Source organism: Bombus vosnesenskii, unplaced genomic scaffold (genome assembly GCF_011952255.1).
Source record: "Bombus vosnesenskii isolate JDL3184/JDL3185 unplaced genomic scaffold, Bvos_JDL3184-5_v1.1 scf7180000013272, whole genome shotgun sequence".
In the NCBI taxonomy this organism is placed as follows: domain Eukaryota; kingdom Metazoa; phylum Arthropoda; class Insecta; order Hymenoptera; family Apidae; genus Bombus; species Bombus vosnesenskii.
In genome coordinates, this window is record NW_022882930.1 from 3,749,487 (window position 1) to 3,770,363 (window position 20,877).

The window sequence follows — 20,877 nt, forward strand, 5'->3', positions numbered from 1 at the left end:
GATGGTACTTTCCAGCTTTTTCCTCTTTCGCAAGATCAACGATCGAAAATCAACAATCTTGTAAATTCCATCTACAAATCGACATTATTTGAACAATCATTCACATGTCCTAACATTTGTACGTAAATTTACACGATATTCTCTCTTGTCAAGTGTTAAATTCATACTTCCAACAGCCTTTGTAACGTATTTCTCAGATTCAGATTTAGAAAAAGTTTACACAAATATCCCGACGATCGGTACCTTCGACTAACGGAAAACCGAACGAAAAAACTAACAGCTTTACCGTGGAATTTCTTGGCACTGGACGCGCGTCATCTCCCGTTAGATATTTTCTTACAACGTCGAACATCTTTTTCCATTGTAATTAGTTTGGAACCGAAGAGGAAAATTGAGATACGAAAATACGAGACTGACGGTAGAGTTAAATTCGCTGCTGAAAAGATTGACGTACGCGTGACACACGATTGGCTAATTTCACACTTTCGAAAAACCACGTTTCATCATCGCCAACCTACTGTGCTTCGCCTTTATCTCGCAGATTGCATCGCACACACCTTTTACTTTCTCTGCTTTTTTACAGCGTTGACAATACCACGTTACGAGGACAAAAAACGTTCCATTTCCATAATAACTCTTTCGATGGTGTGCGCAATTTCTCTATGTTTGTTTTGTTTCTATGGTGTTCTATAGCTGTACTTACAATTAAGGATGACATGGAAGGGTAGCAAGCTGTTGAAACACTTCCTGCAACTTCTGTGTATACTTATGGCCTGGTTCACGGCATTGTCACGAGTTTCTGATTATAAACATCACTGGAGCGATGTTCTGGCCGGCTCGACCCTTGGTACCATCGTGGCACTAGTCGTGGTGAGTATTATTCTCCTTAACTATCCCATTGTGCGATCATAAATTACACGCGATCGTGAATATGAAATATACGATGTATCGAGTTCGAACTTTTACGACCTCCGTTGGCCGTATTCGCTCGTGGAAACTAATCGGCAATACCGAGACACTCTGCGTACATACGATGCAGCTCTAATTCATCTGCATTCTATTTATTCGAGGGAAATTTCACTGGGTCAGCCTGTGCGCGAGAACCACAGCAGAGAAACGCGAATACGTATCCGTTGATTTTTCTATTTTAACGTCGCTTCGCGATTAGGAAGCAGATAATTTTAACGCGGTATAATTGGAAACGAAAAGAACGTTTTACGTTTTAACGTTGTTATATTACGACCAGCAATATTTTGATCGTTTCGAAGAGGATGCGAAAATGTACGTTTAACAATCCAAAATCAAATATAGGGACAATTTTGGTAATAGGAGATCGATCGATATCGAACATCGAAATTTAAAACAGCTTCCCTGTGTAAAACAGAAAATGTGATTTATTTCGTTGTATGATATCACGTGCTAGAAAATGAACAAATCGTGGATTATCGTGTTTGCAGCCGTGTGATCTATATATGTGACATATGCGAGCCTCCCAGAAGCGAAATTGATCGACTCTATTTTCTGTCAATTTCCTCAATTTCACCTGCACCGTTAACGTCCAATTTAAAAACGAAGAGAAACAAGAAGAAAAGAAAAGAAAGTAAAATAGCGTTTGCTAAATTAAGGAACAGCGAAGTCTCGTGCAATGTTTTAACATCTTCCACGTTTTAATATTACGACGAGCAATATTTTGATCGTTTCGAAGAGGATGCGAAAATGTACGTTTAACAATCCAAAATCAAATATAGGGACAATTTTGGTAATAGAAGATCGATCGATATCGAACATCGAAATTTAAAACAGCTTCCCTGTGTAAAACAGAAAATGTGATTTATTTCGTTGTATGATATCACGTACTAAAAAATGAACAAATCGTGGATTATCGTGTTTGCAGCCGTGTGATCTACAGGGTGGTTGGTAACTGATGGTACAAGCGGAAAGGGGGTGATTCTACGCGAAAAAAGAAGTCGAAAATATGGAATAAAAATTTTTTTTTAATTTTTCCATCGAGACAAAGATCTGCAGTGAGATCCGTTATAACGAGACGCGATAAAGTGCAGGCGTACCGAGCCAAAATTCAAAGTCGATTTTCTCGAAAACAAAGCCTCGAACGAAAAATTGTTATTCTATATTTTCGACTTCTTTTTTCGCGTAGAATCACCCCCTTTCCGCTTATACCACCAGTTACCAACCACCCTGTATGTATGTGACATATGCGAGCCTCCCAGAAGCGAAATTGATCGACTCTATTTTCTGTCAATTTCCTCAATTTCACCTGCACGATTAACGTCCAATTCAAAAACGAAGAGAAACAAAACAAGAAAAGAAAAGAAAAGAAAGTACTTCCGCAAGTTCGCGGACAAACTTGAAAAATAGCGTTTGGTAAATTTCAAAGACAAGTGACATCGTCGCTTTCTTTCGCTTTTCAATTTACCGAGTTGATCGATAGTGGCCTTTGAACGTCTCGCGTAATTCCCGGACAAATACACGGCTAATAATAATCAGTCGATCTTGGAATGATTTTTTTGCAGGCGAACTGCGTGGCGAACCTGTTCAAAGATCGGAGTCGTTGCTCGATGGATGAGAAACGCCGTGCAGCCGATTACGAAACAGGGGGCGGTACACAGGTGAATAATGGCTCTACTAATCGCAACTGTTGACCTAACGAGCTAGCTCTTCGCTTGCTGACCACACCAAGACCGTGACTCGTCTTCTAATTGTCTCTGGGGAGCTAGTCTGGTCTCAGGGAACAAAAGCACATGCTACTGGCCGCCTGAAGTCGAGTTATACGAAAAACATACGGTGTCCGAATGTTGGTGTCGCGAATTTTATTGTTCGACAGCGAAACTGCCTTACGCGCTGCTGGGGACCCTTCATCATCCGCCCACCTTCTCGGCGATTCTTCTAGACGTAGCCTGTTTCAACATGATCCATCATAATCATCATAATCATCATCGGCTGGTGTTCCATGCTGATCGTATTCCAATTAAAAAGAAAAGAAAAACAAAGAGAAAGGAGCAAAAAGCAGCAATATTTCATGGGATGGAACGGATTATTTGACGTACGAATTTCTCTTTTTCATACTAATGCTTCGCGACGAAGCTTCTTTTATTAACGTTCTCTACCTTCCATCGAGCTTCTGTGGTCAGTTTTAATACAAACTCTCATCTTTTATTACATGTCCCAAGTGTCCCTTTAACGATGCAATCGATAAGCAAGCGATTCTACGTGGAAGAACAAATGGAAAGTGCAAAGTAACATCTTCTCGCATGATGACGATGATGATTCGTTACCGTGAAAACGAAATTCGGAAGTTTATCAATTATCAATTAAACACGTGGAAACTCTGTTCTCGCGAAAACGAGGCCGGATCGATTTTATTCGAACATTTTTCGCTCGTTTCCACGCGTAACGATACAACGATCTGCCATCGATCGTTTATTCGTATTTATCGGTAATTAGCTAAGCTCGTATATCGGCACGTTCTGAAATTCCATTCTATCGAAAACGAAGCGCCGCGTAAATAAATTTCGTTCTATATCGTCGACTTATTTCTTCCACGTAGAATCATCTCCTTGCCGATTGTATCATGGTTACCGGGACAACCTGTATTTCGTTTCTTTTTTTCTTTTTTCCTACTTTTCTCTTTTGGTGGAAGCGAAGAGCGAACTATACATATATTATATGTGTCTTGTCGATGTCCTAGCTTTGTTGAAGGGACGTTCGTGTTATCGATACGTCGTCGTTATCCCTTATTTCGTCCAAATTGTCCGTTCAAGGAAGATCTAGCACAGGTCTGGTTCTTGTTATTTTATGTCTATTTTAGATGGCGATGTTTCTCTTTATTTTTTAGCCGATTTTATCGACGAGTAACCGAATTATTGCTTATACGTATAATTCGTTGTTGGCGCAATGATAGGCAAATATCGTTAATCTCTTATCGATAGTCGCGTTTAATGCGAGAATTTTTGTACAGGCAATGCAACCGTGTTTGTAGTTTCAGCGAAGATGTATTTATTTCTTGTTGAGCGTTATTTATTTATAGACGGGGAGAAAGAGTAACCGAGCAAATATTTTTCCCCTGATTGTAGAGGATATATTGCTCGTTGTTCGCGAGAAGGCACGCTATATTTTTTAATTGGAGAGCAGAGCAGGCAAACGCGGTGTTAACGTTCATTTTTATTCTTGTACTATATTTTCGTAGATATTCTTGTTGGTATCTGGTGCTCTTGATCCTACTTACGCTAAAGTTGTTTAACTTTAAAAAAAACGTACTACATATGCTAAGATACGAAAGGCGATTTTATTTTCTTCTTCTTTCTTTTTTCTTTTTTTTTTTTGCGCTTAATTAGTCTCGAATTTCTTGAAAAGGTCGCAGAGGTAGCAAAATTTTCAGTATTGACCATTTTTTATCCTACACGTATACTATATTATAGTATGTCATTGAAGATGCACGATGAAGCACGCAAATATCATTCGTTGCTTGTTGGACGATTATGGTACGTATTGTTAGGTTTGCAAGCTTATCGTAGATTTAAATATAGATAATTGAGCGGCTCAGACGGAAAATGGTACAAGTGAGATACATAGAAATAAATTTCTATATAGAAAAGTCTGTATGCGTCGAACAATTTCAACAAATTATCTTACACAAAGTAACACAATTGTTTTTGCATTTTATTATACGACTAATATATGTATAAGCTACTCAGAGGCAGAAGAACGATAGAAAGAAATAACTAAAAGTACAGATACGTTTCGCAAATTCGCAACTTAAATAATTCTATCGTTGTTAAGAAAGAAAAGGATACGCTTGTACCGCTTTTCCATCGAGTCTGCTGATTCTTCGTTCAATGTGATCGTTTACGAATACATTTGCACAATATTATCTTAAGAATATGTTTAAAAAGAAAACATAGAAAAAAAAAAGATATCTGTAAAGAAAGATCTCCGATAGCGTGAAGAGATTCGCGTTTATTCGAATCTCCGGTTCCCCGCGAAAGCAATGGAATCTGTTATAATAGCAAATATATGATGCAATAATAAGTGGACTGTTCGTTACGAACGTTTAATGCAAAGTATTACAGTAAAGATGGTTAGTTAAATAAAAGGAAGGAGCAAGTAAGCGAATTAGTAATAAAAATTAGACAAACTCCACGGAGCTATGTATAATCCTATTTGAATTTACAATTGTAGATCGTAAAACCATTTCGAATCTGTATACATTTCTAGATTATGAAAGTATAGGTTCTTAAATATTATACAGTAGACGTACGTGTTTTAGAGGACGAGAGGAAAGAGTTGGAAAAAGCAGAAAAGTTGAGAGACGACCCTCTCGTCCATTGATTTTCTATTCAAACTTTTTACGTAATTCGGATAGCCGACGTACTAGGTATGCGTGCTAACGTCTCTAAATCATTTTCGATATAATTATACCGATAGTACCTATATCGTACGATTTACGTATGATGTACGCGTACTAACGTATGCATGGTGCTTTGAAGCTTCACAAGGCGAGCCACGTAAACCGTTACAACAGCCAAATATCTTTCACCGTTTCATTCGATGGAACGAGATATTATGGAACTATATGTTGGACAATTTATTTAAAAACGTATCGAAAAATAACAGACAGGCGAACGAGAAGCGAACCTCTTCGAATATTTCGGGTTTCTCGCGAAACAAAGTATCACCAGACTGCAGCGTGTGCCAATCTCTTTTACAAGAAACGACGTTAGAATACTGCATAGGTAAAAATAAGAAAAGAATGTCTTAATATGTCTAAATAAAGAATGTCTAAATATGGACTCTTAAATGGTTTGTTGAATACAGAATGTTAAAGAGGACTCGAGGAAAATCCATTTAGGAAAGGTTTTTAAAAAAGTTAAGAAACAGAAGAGACGATCCTTGATATTCAAGGTCTACCCTATATGTGTATAAAAGAATCGTATGTACAGTGATATGAAAGTTTCAACGCGATAGTTTGATTTGTAATAATTGCGTGACTCGCCTTGTGTAGAAGTAGAACCGTGATGTTCTACTATACGGCATTGCTGTATCATCAACTGGAAGTATTGTGTACCTGTACACTGTTGTAGTAGACAAAACCGTGTACGTTTATATGTTAAGATAGAAATCTTTATTTATTTTATAAAGGATATATATATATACATCGTATATATATCGTATATTCGATTCGTTAACGAAAAGGATGTCAGAAAGAGACCAATAAGTGATATTTCAATTACTGTCTTCACCCATGGCCACTACTTTGCTAACTATAGCGACACTATCACGATAATCGAAAGCAAAGATTCTTCGGAGCAAATCTCTCCCTCTCTCTTCATTTTTCTTTTCATTTCAAGTAAAAAATCTTGTGTAAATGCATTATTCGTTCAGGTTTTCGTCATTCCTTTCTAAATCGAATCGTTGTATTAAGATAAAATTTGTGCTCGATGCATCCGGAAAATTCCTAGCAAAATATCCGAGTTTCGTATGCAGTCTCGATCGAACTAGATGAATCGTTAAACGAATTACTATTTCCTTCGCAGCATTTGCTTTTCTCTAATCTATTTTTCAGACAACCAATCGCAAAGCAACGTGATTGTTCTTAATCGAGACGATCATCCTCGTACGTCTTTAAAATTATTTTGCTCTCGAAGACAACGCTGTTGCCTTTTTTGCTGGAATTGCAGATGTATAGGGTTGTCCGTTGGTAACTTTACGAACAGCCTAACGTGTATAATACTCTCATAAGCGATAGCTTTCATCCGCAAATAATACCGCAATCGTAGCTTCTAATAACGCACTCCTACGAATTAATTACCAAGAATATTATCGCTTCATGTTCCTCTCAGACTTATTTCAGATACTATTAATGATTACTTACAATCAACCGTATGTATAACGTAACAATGCTTACGCGCGCATTAAACGGAAAAATATGGAATTGCTCTGCGTTTGCAGACCGTATCATACTAATCCAACGAACTTTCTGTGTCGCTTTTTACCACTTTTATCTATATATTTTAAAACTTAAGATCAGTCGTACGTAGTTTATAGATACGATGACCATATTCTCTGAGAGAAAATAATTTGCCTTGTAAGCTAATAATAATAATTTGCAAGCTTTGTTCCATCATATTTCCAAGCCGATTCGTGTCTGTGGTAGGAGTCTACGTATTGTAGAATTCGTATCATTTTTATCTGGCTCGATATCACTGGAACAAACTTTCGGTTTAAATCTGTAAATGCTTTGGAACAATGAGAAAATAGAAATAGATAATTGATGTGGTCTTTACAGGAAACTACATTTACGTTAAACGGAACGCTGCTAAATAGAAAAGAGTTCTCCGTAATGTTGTAAAAATGAAAGACAAGATGGTGGATTTTTTTTTTTGGGGAGAGATAAATAAACGAAGAGAGGAGCTACTCGAATTACAAAACTGATCTTTACGATCAACGATCGTCGCTGTACTTTGTTTAAAACTTAAAATTAAGAGACAATGTCAGAGGAATTTCTGCGGGTTTCGTCCGTGCAGCTAAGCATTACGAAACTTCGTTCTGTCTGAAATGAAAAGTATTCGATTAAAATAGGAAACATAATTAAGAAACGATAGTAAGAGAGATTCAGGAGGAGTGACACAAGATTTTTTACGTGCAGTACATTCCCAATTTATCAATGAAACAAATGTAACGCTATACTCTTTCGACACCTTTTAGATTTAGCGTATTATCTTCCTTCTCGAATCGAAAAATCGACGACGAAGTATGTGGTTTGTTTCTTTTTTTTCTTCTTTTTTTTTTCTTTCATACATCTGCAGCCAAGCTCGAAAACATTGTCGGAATTGACCGATATGTAAATTATTGTATCGTTCGAAACGTGCTACTGTATTCTGATTTACGATTAGAATAACGAAGCACTCTCCTTGTTATTCGTATGAACGGTTAATTTTATGTCTGCGTTAAGATATAAGTCGAGTGTATTATAATATCTTTAACATATTATATGTGTATATAAATATGTTATATTTTAATGTCTTATTGACCGTTGATCTTGTTCCTATGATTGTATTTCGCAATTGAAATTCGTGCGAATGACGCGCGTGACAAATATATTCTACTCTTTTTTTTTCTTTTTTCAAAAATATCAAATTAATAATATAAAACACACCTTTGCCTTTTGTTGAGTTGTTGGCAATTGACATAGTCTGTACGTTGCTTAAGAAAAGAAATAATATTGATTCCTTAAGGTGAGCTGATAAAGGGTGTGACGAAGGATATTTATATATTTTGAAGGAAACGAGACATTTTTTAATACATGTTTTTAAATATTTTAACATTACGATGTTAAAATTATTATGAACTTGTATTGTAAATATATGTATAACGTAATTTAATTGCAAGAGTTATTTTTCTTTTTTTCAGTAGATTTTATTTTAGGTATGTAATCTCGTGTGAACTTTTATTTATAATTTTTCGTACTCGAAGCAAACAACGATGAAAAATTTAGAAACAGTTGATAAGCAATAATCGTGAATTGACATAAGTACATATCACTATGAAATAATATTTCAAAATATATTTCATTAATCTTTGTATTCTTTCAACGTGTTCTCGAAAATGAGTTTCCCTTTCTATATGCCCACATTTGTTCAATTTCTTTTTACGCGTCTTTTACATTTATTGTGTGTATCGATACGTCATTAAATGACGTTCGAGTATTTTGTAATCAAGAAACGAATTGTTTATATGTAGTGTAGTTATACGATGATAAAGATATAACTACGTTCAAATGCGAATAAAATTCACGAGAAACATGATTCATGGGATAAGTTAGATTAGATAATTTATGAATACTTTTACATTCTACCGTACTTCCAACTTCGAACTATAAAATGTAATAGAAAATAAAAATTTACGAACAAGGGGTGGTATATTGTATTTTTTAATTGTTAAATTTCTATTGTTATACATAGATAATTTTATTATTAACGTTATTAGATGTTTAGTATTAACTAAGCGATCTTCTGATAATTACGATAACTTTATCATGGAAAATTAAGATTAAATTACGATTACCGTTGATGAAACAAGCTCAAAACAATTAAATGGAATTGGTAAAATATTTATAGATATTAATATGCTCGTGGAAAATATTTTACGAACATTCCAAACCACGAGAAATCAAATAAAATGTTTCTACTTAATAAAATACCAGCATCTTAATTGCTGTAATGCAAATTGGCGGTCAATAAGATGTTAATTGTTAAATATAAAATACGATCGATTTCGTTAGACGATAATTTAAAAAAAAAAATAGAAAACTCTAAAGAGAAGACGATAAGCCTTAATTTCACAATGTGTCTTTCATATTCTTTAAATATTAGAGAAAATAAAAACAAGCAAAAAAAAAAAATATAACGCGAAGTAAGTTGAATCGATTGTTAAGGGGCTACATAAATCCAGGAAATTATCAATTTCTTTTCATATCTTTTGTATCTTCAAGCCTGTCAAATATTTAAGCGCTTTAAACGTTTTACCGTGAAGCGATTACTGTCAAAAGCGATACCAAAAGTATTAAAATAATCTGCGAATTGTTGCATCAGCAAATAATACTTTTGCAATAATAATAATATTTTTGCAAAACTTGCACGACTGTAAAACCTAAATATCCACTATTTTGAACAATGAGCATTTTTCTTGAAAATTACATTTCCTTGGATCGGAAGATACGTAGTTTTTAATTTCCTAAAGATAAGTAGCTCCTTAATTTGTTAACTGGGCAAAGACGAGTTAACTGGTCGCTGGCATTAGTAATATTTTGTACTTAATAATTCATTTATCTCCACCTTCTTTATCTCATAATTACTCTGATATTAAAGATAATAAATATATTAATCCATTTACATTTGCATAGAATTCGATCGTAGAATTAATTCGTCTTTCATTAATTATTTAAAAAATCGCCCAGTTAACGAGTTAAAACGACTGAGTTGAATATTACTAGCAGTATAAACTGTGTCTAACGCGATTTATCGGATTTGCACGATGGATCATGTTCCCTGTGCTCGTTCATACAGACGAAGGGATCGTTAATCGTTGCTTAAAGAGTTTCGTATTTATTCTAGGGCAAGTCTCCTGCTATTACTTCGAGCAAAAATGTAAACAAGGGGTTTACGATATACAACGCAATAACATTGATTAAAAAGAAAAAATTGTAACACGTGTACCGTTTTATTGTGATATCATGGTCATTAAATTCTGCACAGATTGAGAATGTATACACCAGATCGAAGTAATAAGTTCGCTCATCTTTCGATGAAATAATATCGAAATTTCGATCGCTGTGATAACAAAGATATTAATAATTCTAAGTTTTATTCGATGAAAGTAACCGTTGGCATTGGTATATAACGTCTAATAAATAAAATATAAAAAGTGATGGATACTGTTGAAAAGTTTATTTGAAACGATAAAGCGTCATTGTATCGTAATAATTCTAAGTTCTATTCGATTAACACCGATATACATATAACGTTTAAATACATGAAATATATTGAAAGTGAATAAATATTCTTCAAAATTGTTGTTTCCATATATTCTAAGGCATCGTTGCGCATACTTACTGAGAGATCATCGGAGAACGATCAAAGGGAAAATACGATTGAACGTAATTAAAAAATTCAGCCTTAGGTGAGAAGAAGACAAGCATTTCGAACGATCTCTGCTTCAGCTTACGAGCTAAGATTTTGTTAAAAAAAAAAAATCCGAAGAGTCGATGCATCTAGAGTTTTGAAGATTACACACACGGTAGCGACGAATTACGCTCAATTCAATTTATGTGAGTAGATAATTTACAGATGCGATAAATCATCGAACTGGAATTACTTAACGAAAGAAAAAGATCTTTAAACCCGTTCCTTTAAATTCGATTCGTACGGTAATATGTATAAATAACGATGGCTTCTCTTCGTTGAGACGAAATCGTTCATCACTGGTTCACGAACAGTAAAATGGACGAGGTATAAATACATTATAGTAGCTTTGACCAGTGCACGCCACTTAAGCAGAAACAGTGGCACACGTGATCCTTCTTGATCGGCATTTCGTATCCAAAGAGAGGATACAGCACCGATAAAATCTACTCTTTCTACCATTAATAATACCGATAGGTATCTGGTTATAAATGATAGCCTTTATTATCTTGTATACGCAAGAATACGAGGAATCACGTCGAAAGTATTCAAACACGAGCGTAATGCGAAATTAGTCTTGTACTACTCGGAACTGTCTTGTACACGAAATGTTGAAATAAAACTTCCTGTACGTGCGTCTCTGACGTTATTGATAAATTACCGATTCGGAGGATATCATCGATTAACCGGATAAATTGGAAAATAAAGAAAAATATGTTGTTATTTCTGTATTTAGAGGTAGGATCGTAACAATTATTATTTTATTCTTTGGATAAATCTATCACACCGTTCTGAGCCGAAAAACCTTTGTTGCACTTTCTTACATGGACTAGGGATAAAAACAAAAGAACATCTTACACCTATCGATTGTATCTAGAACTATCTTCTAGTTATTATTTAATGTAACTAGCGCATCTGAATATGGATGGCGAGCACAAACTCACGTTGTCATTTTCAACAAAATATATGCTACGTGTTTTATAAATTTCCTTGAAATTCAGATTTATTTACGTCGACTTCTCGCAATAAATAAATAAACTGATCTAAATTTGAAGTTTAAAAATTACCAAGTTCGACAAGGGCTACCAATGTATTTACATCTCGAATTTAGTTTAATTGTACCGGAACACGATTTACGCAAATGTATCCAGGGACAAGATGATGTACATAATACAGGGTTACCGAAGCTGCCTTTTACCAATAACTTCTCATTCGTGTAATGGAAGATGACATTCGTGAAACTGGTTTTAAAGATTCGTTCATTTACTTCATCTAGATTAATGTTCCCGGGCGACAAAATTGATCAGTGAAAAAATTTCGTTGCTGCTATCGTTATTAGCTCAATAGCGAGATAGTTTTCAGTACTTGCTATCGTCAGTCGAAGTCATTAATCTAGAGATAACTGAAGGATGGTTTTGGTGAGGGCCAGATGTGTAGCCTAGAAGAGGCGAGAAATTCTGATTGAAAGAGGAGGTGAAACGATAGTACGTCGTGTGGAAAAGGGGAAGACTCGTTGATGGATTGGAAGGAGGAACCTAAAGTCAAGGAAATTCCCGGTGAAGGTGGAAATATGGAAGGTGGCAAAAAACAAGAATGAAGAAAAGTTCAATTTTTGAGAAATAAAGTACAAGTTAAATAATAGATAGGTAATGAATAGTGGAATAAATAAATAAATAGATGCATGAACTGTAATGGTGAAAATGTTTATATAAAAATAAAGTACTTAGAGGAGACGAAACAGATAACCAAGGAATTGATATATTTTTATGTTATTATTATAGTTATTTGTAAGTTTAGTTGTAGTTTCCTTTTATGTTCATAAACTATATAAAACTAAGTCCAATTTCTAGACCATCAGGCTGAAATAAATATCTATATATGTACATAGATAATTGGATGGCAGCAGAGTAGTGGGTAAGTTACCCAGTTATAAAAATAATTAAAAGGCCCGGATTTGATTCCCTGACACCCCCATAGTCCGTAATTTAATTAGCAACCAAAAATCAACCAATTTAGAATGGAGTGTTGTTTGGAAAAAAAGTGAGATATAAAGCCAAATTCATTTTAAGGTCGACGAGCTAAAATGGTGTAATAACTATATGTACTAATGCTTCCCTTAAACTCTAACAATGAAAAACGCTAGAAATTTATGTACACAAAATACATAGATTTTTGGTAGGAAATGAAAAATTTCGTTGTCTTATTAGTCCAGTCGAATTAAGCGTAAAAGATCCAGGAACAAATTGATAATAAAAATTTTTTTGCATATAATTCGAAACGATATTTAGAACAAAATAAGCGACTTTGAAACAATTTTCCTTTAACGAAATATCGATTGACGAAAGAAACAATTTTTTTTACATTTTGCTTTATATCTTTGAAACTATTTGTCGTACGTGAAAAAGCTTCAGTAGAATGTTGTAGCTAATAAAATTATCTGGAAAATGAGACCTGTTCATTACGGTAAGCACAATTGCTAGGTTGAAAATTAGTAAAAAGCGAAAAAGAAGTCCTTTTTTCTTAAGTTGTTTGCAACATTAGTTAAAATTGTCGTACAATATCAAGGTTCTGTAATAAATAAATACTAGTCATACCAAAGTAGTGTTCCAAATTTCGAATCTTCTGTTAATTTTCGTACAATCAATTTCTTAACTTACGAAGCGAAAAATTTTAATTTGCGATAAAAACATATCAGCTTATCTCGATTTATCCTCCGACCTTCTACGCTATCTGAAAGACCTACCATATATTTTGGTATTCAAATGAACAAAAATTTTTATATTCAAGTGCTTGACTAAAATATAGCAAAAATAAACTTTTGTTTAGTTGTAAAAAAAAGAAACTTGCAGTTTTCATTTTATCGTAATGGAACTTGTTTCAATCGATTTCTGGAGTCATTTTATGTAATTTAAAAAAAGAACGTTTCTCTAGGACCGATTGCCTTTAAGATAGATTGGATGCCCATAAAGGTTTAAAAAATGTTAGCAAAATTGTCTCATTTTCGCAGCAGGCGATTAGAGGCTTTCAAAGTAGCGAGCGAAGCTACTTAAGGGCACAACGAGTCGTTTTTAACTCGATCACGCGAAAATTAACTGTAACTTATGGAAAAAATCGCATTATCTCGACAACTATAGAACTAATTCTGTTTTCTAATTTGAGGTTATTCAAAGAAAGAAAAACTAGGACTTCTTGTTTTACGTTACTTAAGGGCTGAAAATAAGAACAAAATTTTTATGTTCCCTTTTTCACTCATCGTTATTGTTAAAATTACATTTATCGTTGCAAAGTCATATTGTCACGGATAAACCATCATTTCTATAATGTTGAAGTTTAAAAATTATGTTATTATTTATGTCGTTATTTATTTCATTTTTTATTAATTATTTTATTGTTTATTATTACGTTATGTTGTAAGAGAACGCGAGTCATATGAGAAAAAGAACCCCTCTGTCCTTGTCTAATTAAATATGTACACTAACGCCGCTCGTTAATCGGTGTTAGACTTACACGTTATACTTTACTGCACTTTAGTGCATGATTTATTAGACAAGGACACAAGTGGCCTCTATGCAGTGTTGTCTTCCTACTCCTATATCACTTTTTGAGTTCGTTCACGCATTTTTATGGTTATTAATCATTCATCCATATTGTTTTATGTGCATTTAATTTTGTAAGCTTATCTGCGTTTCGTGGAATTCAAAAGTTAGCTTATTTGTGCTTTACCTATCGTTCCCTGCTTTGTTATAACTCACTAGCTTTGTAATGGAATAATCCTGAAAGAATAAAATTCTATGACACATGTATAAAATAATAATTTATGTCATTGGAAAAGAAGAACAATCGTTATTGAACTGACATAAAATTTATTTAAATTTCAGAACGATTCATCATTACTTCAAACAAGAATTACATTTTACAATGCGATTGAAAGAAATGGAGACAGCACTATTTAAAAGCAGTCACACAATCGAATTAAATACTTAATAGAGAAGCAACTGCGAGTGTATCTGTACTTAATTTACCGTGTTTATATGAAACTTAGCCTTAATACCCCATTATTTACAACTATGTTATTTCCCCGTCAGATGGGATATTATTTATTTCATAGCCAATATATCATAGAATCTGTCATTTATTTCAATAGAGTAAGTGTATTGTACCATATTTTAGATGTCATATATGTATGTCATTTTCAATCCTTTCATCTCTTCTATTAAAGATCTTTAGTACATACATTACATGTGACATGCATTACTATTCGAAAATCATAATGTGGGGGACAATATTGTTGTATACGTTTCTTTATAATAGATAACTGACAGAATGTTTTGTTATATATTAAAACAAACATTGAAGTTAATAAAAACATGTATTTTATTTATTTAATGTATATACATCTCTTAATTAAGAAAAAACAAGCTAAATAGTGTTAAAAATTCTTGAAATATCCGAATACTAATCTCAGTCACTACATGTCTTTCGAATAATGTACAATTATTCAATTTATTTCAGATACATCAGTACTGTCATGATAAATAACTAGCTTAATAAATATTATTTATGAATTTCTAATTATTTCATTTTTCACAATTAATTTCATAAATCAATAAAATTGATAAAGCGTTTAAATTAGATAGTAGAGACATCAAGCGCTGAATATAGATACTATCATGGCCCAGTTCGACCCAACTGATATTTTAAACTATAGTCATTACGTTTCCTGCGATGTATAATGTGTTAGTATAATTGTTTTAGATGCGAGATATTTGCAAATATGTAATGCGACGTGAAATTGTTAATTTCGATACCACCACATTCAGATAAAAGTATTTTTTAGATATATTTTACGTGTCATTGTTCCGGTTAATCAAATTTTTTAAGTATAAAAGTAACCTCAAAATCAGTGATGCTCGTTTTACGTAGCTTTCAAAATACGAACTTGCTCGTGTTGCTTGGTGGTCTGTTAATGTGTCTTGTTTTTATGATACAAGTGAAACAAATTTACAATAACAATCAGAAATACAACAGATATTTAGGATACAAGGAATACGTAAGACTTTCAGAGACAATCATATATATTCATGTTGCGTTTTCTTATGAATTTAAATCGATTCGTTTGGACTTTAGATGAATGAAATATCATCGGAACTGAAAGCAGTAGAAAAGTCTGCGAATAAATCCTCGACGTATGTTCGTCAATTAAACGAAATCCTCTTGAAACATCGTGATAAGGATTTGAAAAATATGACTGTATCACGTCCTGTTCTTTGATTAGAAATTTTTGTAGTAGGTATATTTAGAGAGAATTATTCAATATGTTAACCGTTAATACTTATGTATATGTTCAAATAATTAGTATATTTGAACAAGTATGTTAATATTTTATTTCTGTTAGAATAATGAATTTGTACATAAGATTGCTATTTGCATAAGAAGGAGAAATATACAAGTTTATATTTTGTAAATAATATATTTGTATTTTCGTATATAAAAATCATTAATATTTTTATTTGATATTAATGTAGTGGAAGAATTCTGTTATGTATGTTATTCTATTATTATATAACAAAGAGTCACAAACTTGTAGCATAAATGAAATTTATTTAAATACCCCAAAACCGTTTCTACAATATTATGTAAAAAAACATAATAATTATGATAATAAAAATATAAAAATTATAAAACATAAAAATTATAGTAATTATGAATATAAACTATAAATATCCTCTATATTGCTGTGTCATGTTGGCATTAATTATTTATTATATTTTCATATTGTAAAAAGATTGAAATAATCAATATGTCTTAAATAAGATTTTCAAGTGGCATACATTGTGGTTCTTTAGTTCCAATAAGAACTCCTCTAGGTGCACAAAGCCAAGGATCTTTGGTTGTTTTCTGCCATTTTAATAATCTTTCTTGTAAATCAAAGAATATTTTCTGAAAATAAAATTTATATATGGTTTAATATTTTAGGATATATTTGTTCAAGTATAGCAAGTGTTTCGTTTTTAATTACTTTTGCAGATGATTTAGAAGCAATATTATTTTTTTCTTCTGGATCATATTTTAAATCATACAATTCCCATTCTGGTCTTTCATAGTAATTTTCTAATGTCTTGTACCATGGAAGTGATTGTTTATTCCTGGTTCTATTCAAAAGATCCTTTAAATAAAAGAAAAATGTATGATTTATAATTTAAAAAATATTACATAACCTTTTCTCATATTAATTTTTATCTTTTGCAGGTTACCTGAAAGGTTGGTGAGACGTAAAAATCTTGATCAATAGGGAATGGCATTTTATAGTTAATGTTATGTATAAGCTTATATCTTTTAGTTCTAATAGCACGCATGGGATAATACATAGTAACTTCATGATGTGTTTGACTGGCAAAAACAGCTGTGTCATTTTCTATGGGTTCTGGAAACACATAAGTGTGTAGCAAGATAATGTTAAAGGTGTCTTAATCCTGAAGGTAGATAATTTGAATTTACCTTCAATAAGAAGTGGAAGGAGTGATTTTCCAGTCAAATGAGGAGCTTCATTTGTATCAAATGAAGATTGATCTGTATATGGTATGTTAAACCAGTCTAATAATGTTGGTACAATATCCAATAATGATGTTAAACTGTGTGTTACACTATTTCTCCTATGATTAGGAATTGGTGACCTAATCATCATAGGTTCTGCCAATCCTAATGCGATAAAGTTAATTATTTTTCTATAGTAGATATCTTCAATTTTATTTTTAAAAAAAGAAGTTTCTCTTTGCTTATTTATATATTTTAAATAATTTGACTAGTACCTGGTTCATATAAATTTGTTCTACCATTTGGAAATGGTATACCATTATCAGAAGTGTAAATTACTAATGTATTATTTTTAAAACCAGCATTCTCTAGTTCTTTTAAAACTAATCCTACACCTATAAAAATTTCAATATTTATTAGTAATGGTAGTTTTGAAATTGCATCATTGTTTTTAATAAAATACCTTGATCTAAGCGAGAAATGGTTGTATATTGAGCAGAGATATCACGTCTAGCAGCTTCTGTATTTTGAACAAAATATGGTACTTTCACTTGCTCCCACTGATAGTATATTGGATACCAGTCAGGGATAGTACCCATACCAGTGTCTCCATTGCCAAATTTTTCACAAAAATTGCCATATTCTGGATGTGTATGACCACATCTATGAGGATCGTGAAATGCAATATATAAAAAGAAGGGCCTGGAAATGTAATACTTTATTTATCTTTGTCATTCTTCAAGTTGAAGTCTATCAAATTCATACTTTGTCTTATTTTGAGATAGAAATTCTCTGACTAAAAGTTTAATTTTAGTAATGTTTCGACCAACTTGAAGTATAGAATTATTTTCTTCTGTATGGGAAAAATCAAATGGATACACACTACCTGGGCCTACATGCTTTTTACCTATGATACCTGTAAAATATTTATAAATGATTTTTGAGTTTTCATAATTCTTAAATTTAAATATACCTGTCCTTATATTGTTTTTTTTTAATATTTTTGGCAAACTTTGGACAGTTTCAAATGAGTTAAAGTGATGAATTCCATGATGGAGACCATACATCCCATTTTGATGACTCGGTAAACCAGTGAGTAAGGAGGAACGACTAAAATGTTTACAAATTGTGAAAGTAACACAAAGTAGTAATATGATACCTACATTGATATGAAATATTGAACAGCAAGTTGGACAATAATAATGATACCTAGGAGAACAACTGCTGACTGAAGAATATGCATTATTAAACAGTAAACTCTCTTTTGCCAAGTTATCTAGATTAGGTGTTTGGCAAATATTATTTAAATAGGATCGCATTTCAAATCCCCCATCGTCAGCTGCACAAAAAATTAAATTCTATATTTATAATTCCCTAAGATTGTAAAATATGAAAAGATATTTTATTTTTTAATTGGATATACAACACAGATGAAGAATATTAACTAAAATTTGATTTTTACATGAAAATATAAAACAAAATATGTATTTTAATTTTTAAAAATTTTATTTCGCATTTCATAAGATTGAAATAACAAAATTTTTGAGAATAAAAACAGTAGTATATTTTTACCCAAAAGTAAGACAGCATTTTTATGCGGCACGATGTTTGCATTTATCTTATATAATTCTAATAAGATAAGGAAGACAAAGCAGTATAATTTATTTGAGCAACTTCTTCTTAACATTGCAATTTTGCAGATAAGAAGAGTACCGATAAAGAACACGTCAAATAAGCCACGTATCAATCTAACCACCGTCTGTATTTTTGTTTTTTTTTCTTCGTTACTTTGTATGCAGTATTTAATTTATTTCGTGGTCGATGAAAATAGAGAAAGTAGAAAAAATGAAATATCAACTTAATTACGGTCGTAATATTGTGTAATAAAATAGTGTTATCTTTATTCATATGTTAATGACTTGTTGTCTAGACAGGTTATATTCATTGTGTATTTATCAATAATGTTTTAGATACATATCTATATGTTCTGATCTTTTCGATAATTTTTACAAAAGTGTTATGATTTTTTATTAGAATTGTAATGTATTTTGTTTTTCTCGTTCTTTTTCGTCTATTTATTAATTATTTTTATTAAGATTGTTTTGATATGATTTAATCTGTCAGGAAGAAGATCATAAGTGGTGGGGAATTGTTAATATATAATAATGAGAGAAACGCCTTGCACGTGACTTGCGTGTAACTTGTTTGATACATACGATAGTTTTTTAAAATAGTAATAAATTTTTTATATCAAGCAATTTTTGATATTTAGTTATAAAAATTTCTTAATAGCTATATTTACATTTTGTACAGAGCTTTTAACATTTTTTCCTTATTAAAAATTTAATGTAAAAATTTATGTTTCAGGTAAGCAGATAAACAGTATCATTTTACTATGACTAAGAAGATAATATGTTTATTTGATGTCGATGGCACACTTACGGATCCTAGACAGGTATAAATATTTATATCAAAAACAAAATACATTCTGATTGTTATGAATAAGTTTTAATTTCTTATTAGACAATTAAACCATCTGTGGAGAAGTTCCTTTTGGGGACTGTTAAGAAAGAGTTTGACATAGCTATAGTTGGAGGATCAGATTTAAATAAGATTAAAGAACAGTTGGGTGGTAAAAGTATATTTGAAAAGTACAAATATGTTTTTGCAGAGAATGGACTTATTGCTTTTAAAGAGGGTAAACAATTACCTACAGATGTAAGTGATACAATTAAGAGACAATATTAAATTGTTATAAAATTTTCTGTTTCTTACTTTTTATTTCTTACTTCAGACAATTCAAAGTATTATTGGTGAAGAGGCATTGCAAGATTTGATCAATTTTTGTCTGAAATACATATCTGAATTACATCTACCGTTCAAGCGTGGAACTTTTATAGAATTTAGGACAGGAATGCTTAATGTATCACCAGTTGGTCGTAATTGTACTAAAGAAGAGCGTATTCAGTTTTATGAATACGATCTTGAGCATCAAATACGTCAGAAATTTATTCAAGCTATCAAAAAGGAATTTCCAGATCTTGCTTTAACGTACAGTATTGGTAAGTGAGATTTTTATATTTGTATAACATTTGTTCTTCATATAGATTGTTATTGAAAATGTGTCTATTATATGTGTAAAGGAGGTCAAATATCTTTCGACATTTTTCCTATTGGTTGGGACAAAACATATTGTCTAAGACATATTCAAGGATATGAAGAGATACATTTCTTTGGTGACAAAACAGCAGAAGGTGGCAATGATTATGAAATTTATGAAAGTGATTTAACTGTTGGACATCGTGTAACTTGTCCAGAAGATACAGTTAATCAACTCAATATTCTTATAGCATTTATTAAAGAAAAAAGAGAACGAGAACAACTGGAGGTTCCTATGCAATGTGCATAATGCAATGAATATTTAATGTATTAAATAATTTACTTAAAAAAGAAGGTACTTTTATATATTTATGTTGATTTGTTTTTTTGTTTTATTAGTAAGCATTCCATTTATAGTATTACATTTTCAATATCAAAAGAATTTTTGATACAATTAAAAAATTTAGATTATTCAATCTTTATTTTTATCAAATTGATTATTTCAATTTGTTAAAATAATCTTATGGGAAATTGAATTGTAAATTTC

At 32.1% G+C, this 20,877-nt stretch overlaps 3 protein-coding genes across 7 annotated transcripts in view; 2 read left to right on the plus strand and 1 right to left on the minus strand.

Annotated features, from left to right (window-relative positions):
* Positions 1-15,014, plus strand: part of LOC117231389 (putative phosphatidate phosphatase) — a 60,573-nt gene extending 45,559 nt beyond the window's left edge. Inside the window, exons 6-8 of one of the 2 annotated variants that reach the window (XM_033489787.1) lie at positions 694-870; positions 2,532-2,627; positions 14,576-15,014. In XM_033489787.1, coding sequence (XP_033345678.1) covers positions 694-870; positions 2,532-2,627; positions 14,576-14,650 — 348 coding nt within the window. In that variant the 3' untranslated portion in view covers positions 14,651-15,014. Of the gene's footprint in view, positions 1-693; positions 871-2,531; positions 2,628-7,303; positions 8,037-14,575 lie in introns of those variants that run through there. The other variant, XM_033489788.1, reaches the window with a different exon arrangement.
* A 1,390-nt stretch (positions 15,015-16,404) lies between these two features.
* On the minus strand, positions 16,405-18,946 carry LOC117231385 (N-sulphoglucosamine sulphohydrolase). The gene is made up of 10 exons (XM_033489776.1): positions 18,804-18,946; positions 18,441-18,570; positions 18,205-18,341; positions 17,997-18,147; positions 17,695-17,933; positions 17,507-17,626; positions 17,196-17,396; positions 16,952-17,121; positions 16,717-16,863; positions 16,405-16,637 (listed from the first exon to the last, which is right to left on the minus strand). Exons 1-10 carry the CDS (start codon positions 18,916-18,918, stop codon positions 16,503-16,505), a joined length of 1,545 nt encoding a protein of 514 aa, XP_033345667.1. The 5' UTR covers positions 18,919-18,946; the 3' UTR covers positions 16,405-16,502.
* On the plus strand, positions 18,861-20,702 carry LOC117231391 (phosphomannomutase). 4 transcript variants are annotated; one of them, XM_033489791.1, is made up of 5 exons: positions 18,861-18,988; positions 19,599-19,686; positions 19,755-19,949; positions 20,026-20,293; positions 20,375-20,702. In XM_033489791.1, the coding sequence occupies exons 2-5, from the start codon at positions 19,627-19,629 to the stop codon at positions 20,638-20,640; spliced, it is 789 nt and encodes a 262-aa protein (XP_033345682.1). In that variant the 5' UTR covers positions 18,861-18,988; positions 19,599-19,626; the 3' UTR covers positions 20,641-20,702. The 4 variants fall into 4 exon arrangements, with proteins under 4 accessions (XP_033345682.1, XP_033345681.1, XP_033345683.1 ...); XM_033489790.1 differs by lacking the exon at positions 18,861-18,988 and adding an exon at positions 19,012-19,165; XM_033489792.1 differs by lacking the exon at positions 18,861-18,988 and adding an exon at positions 19,093-19,111.
* The last annotated feature ends 175 nt before the right edge of the window (positions 20,703-20,877 follow it).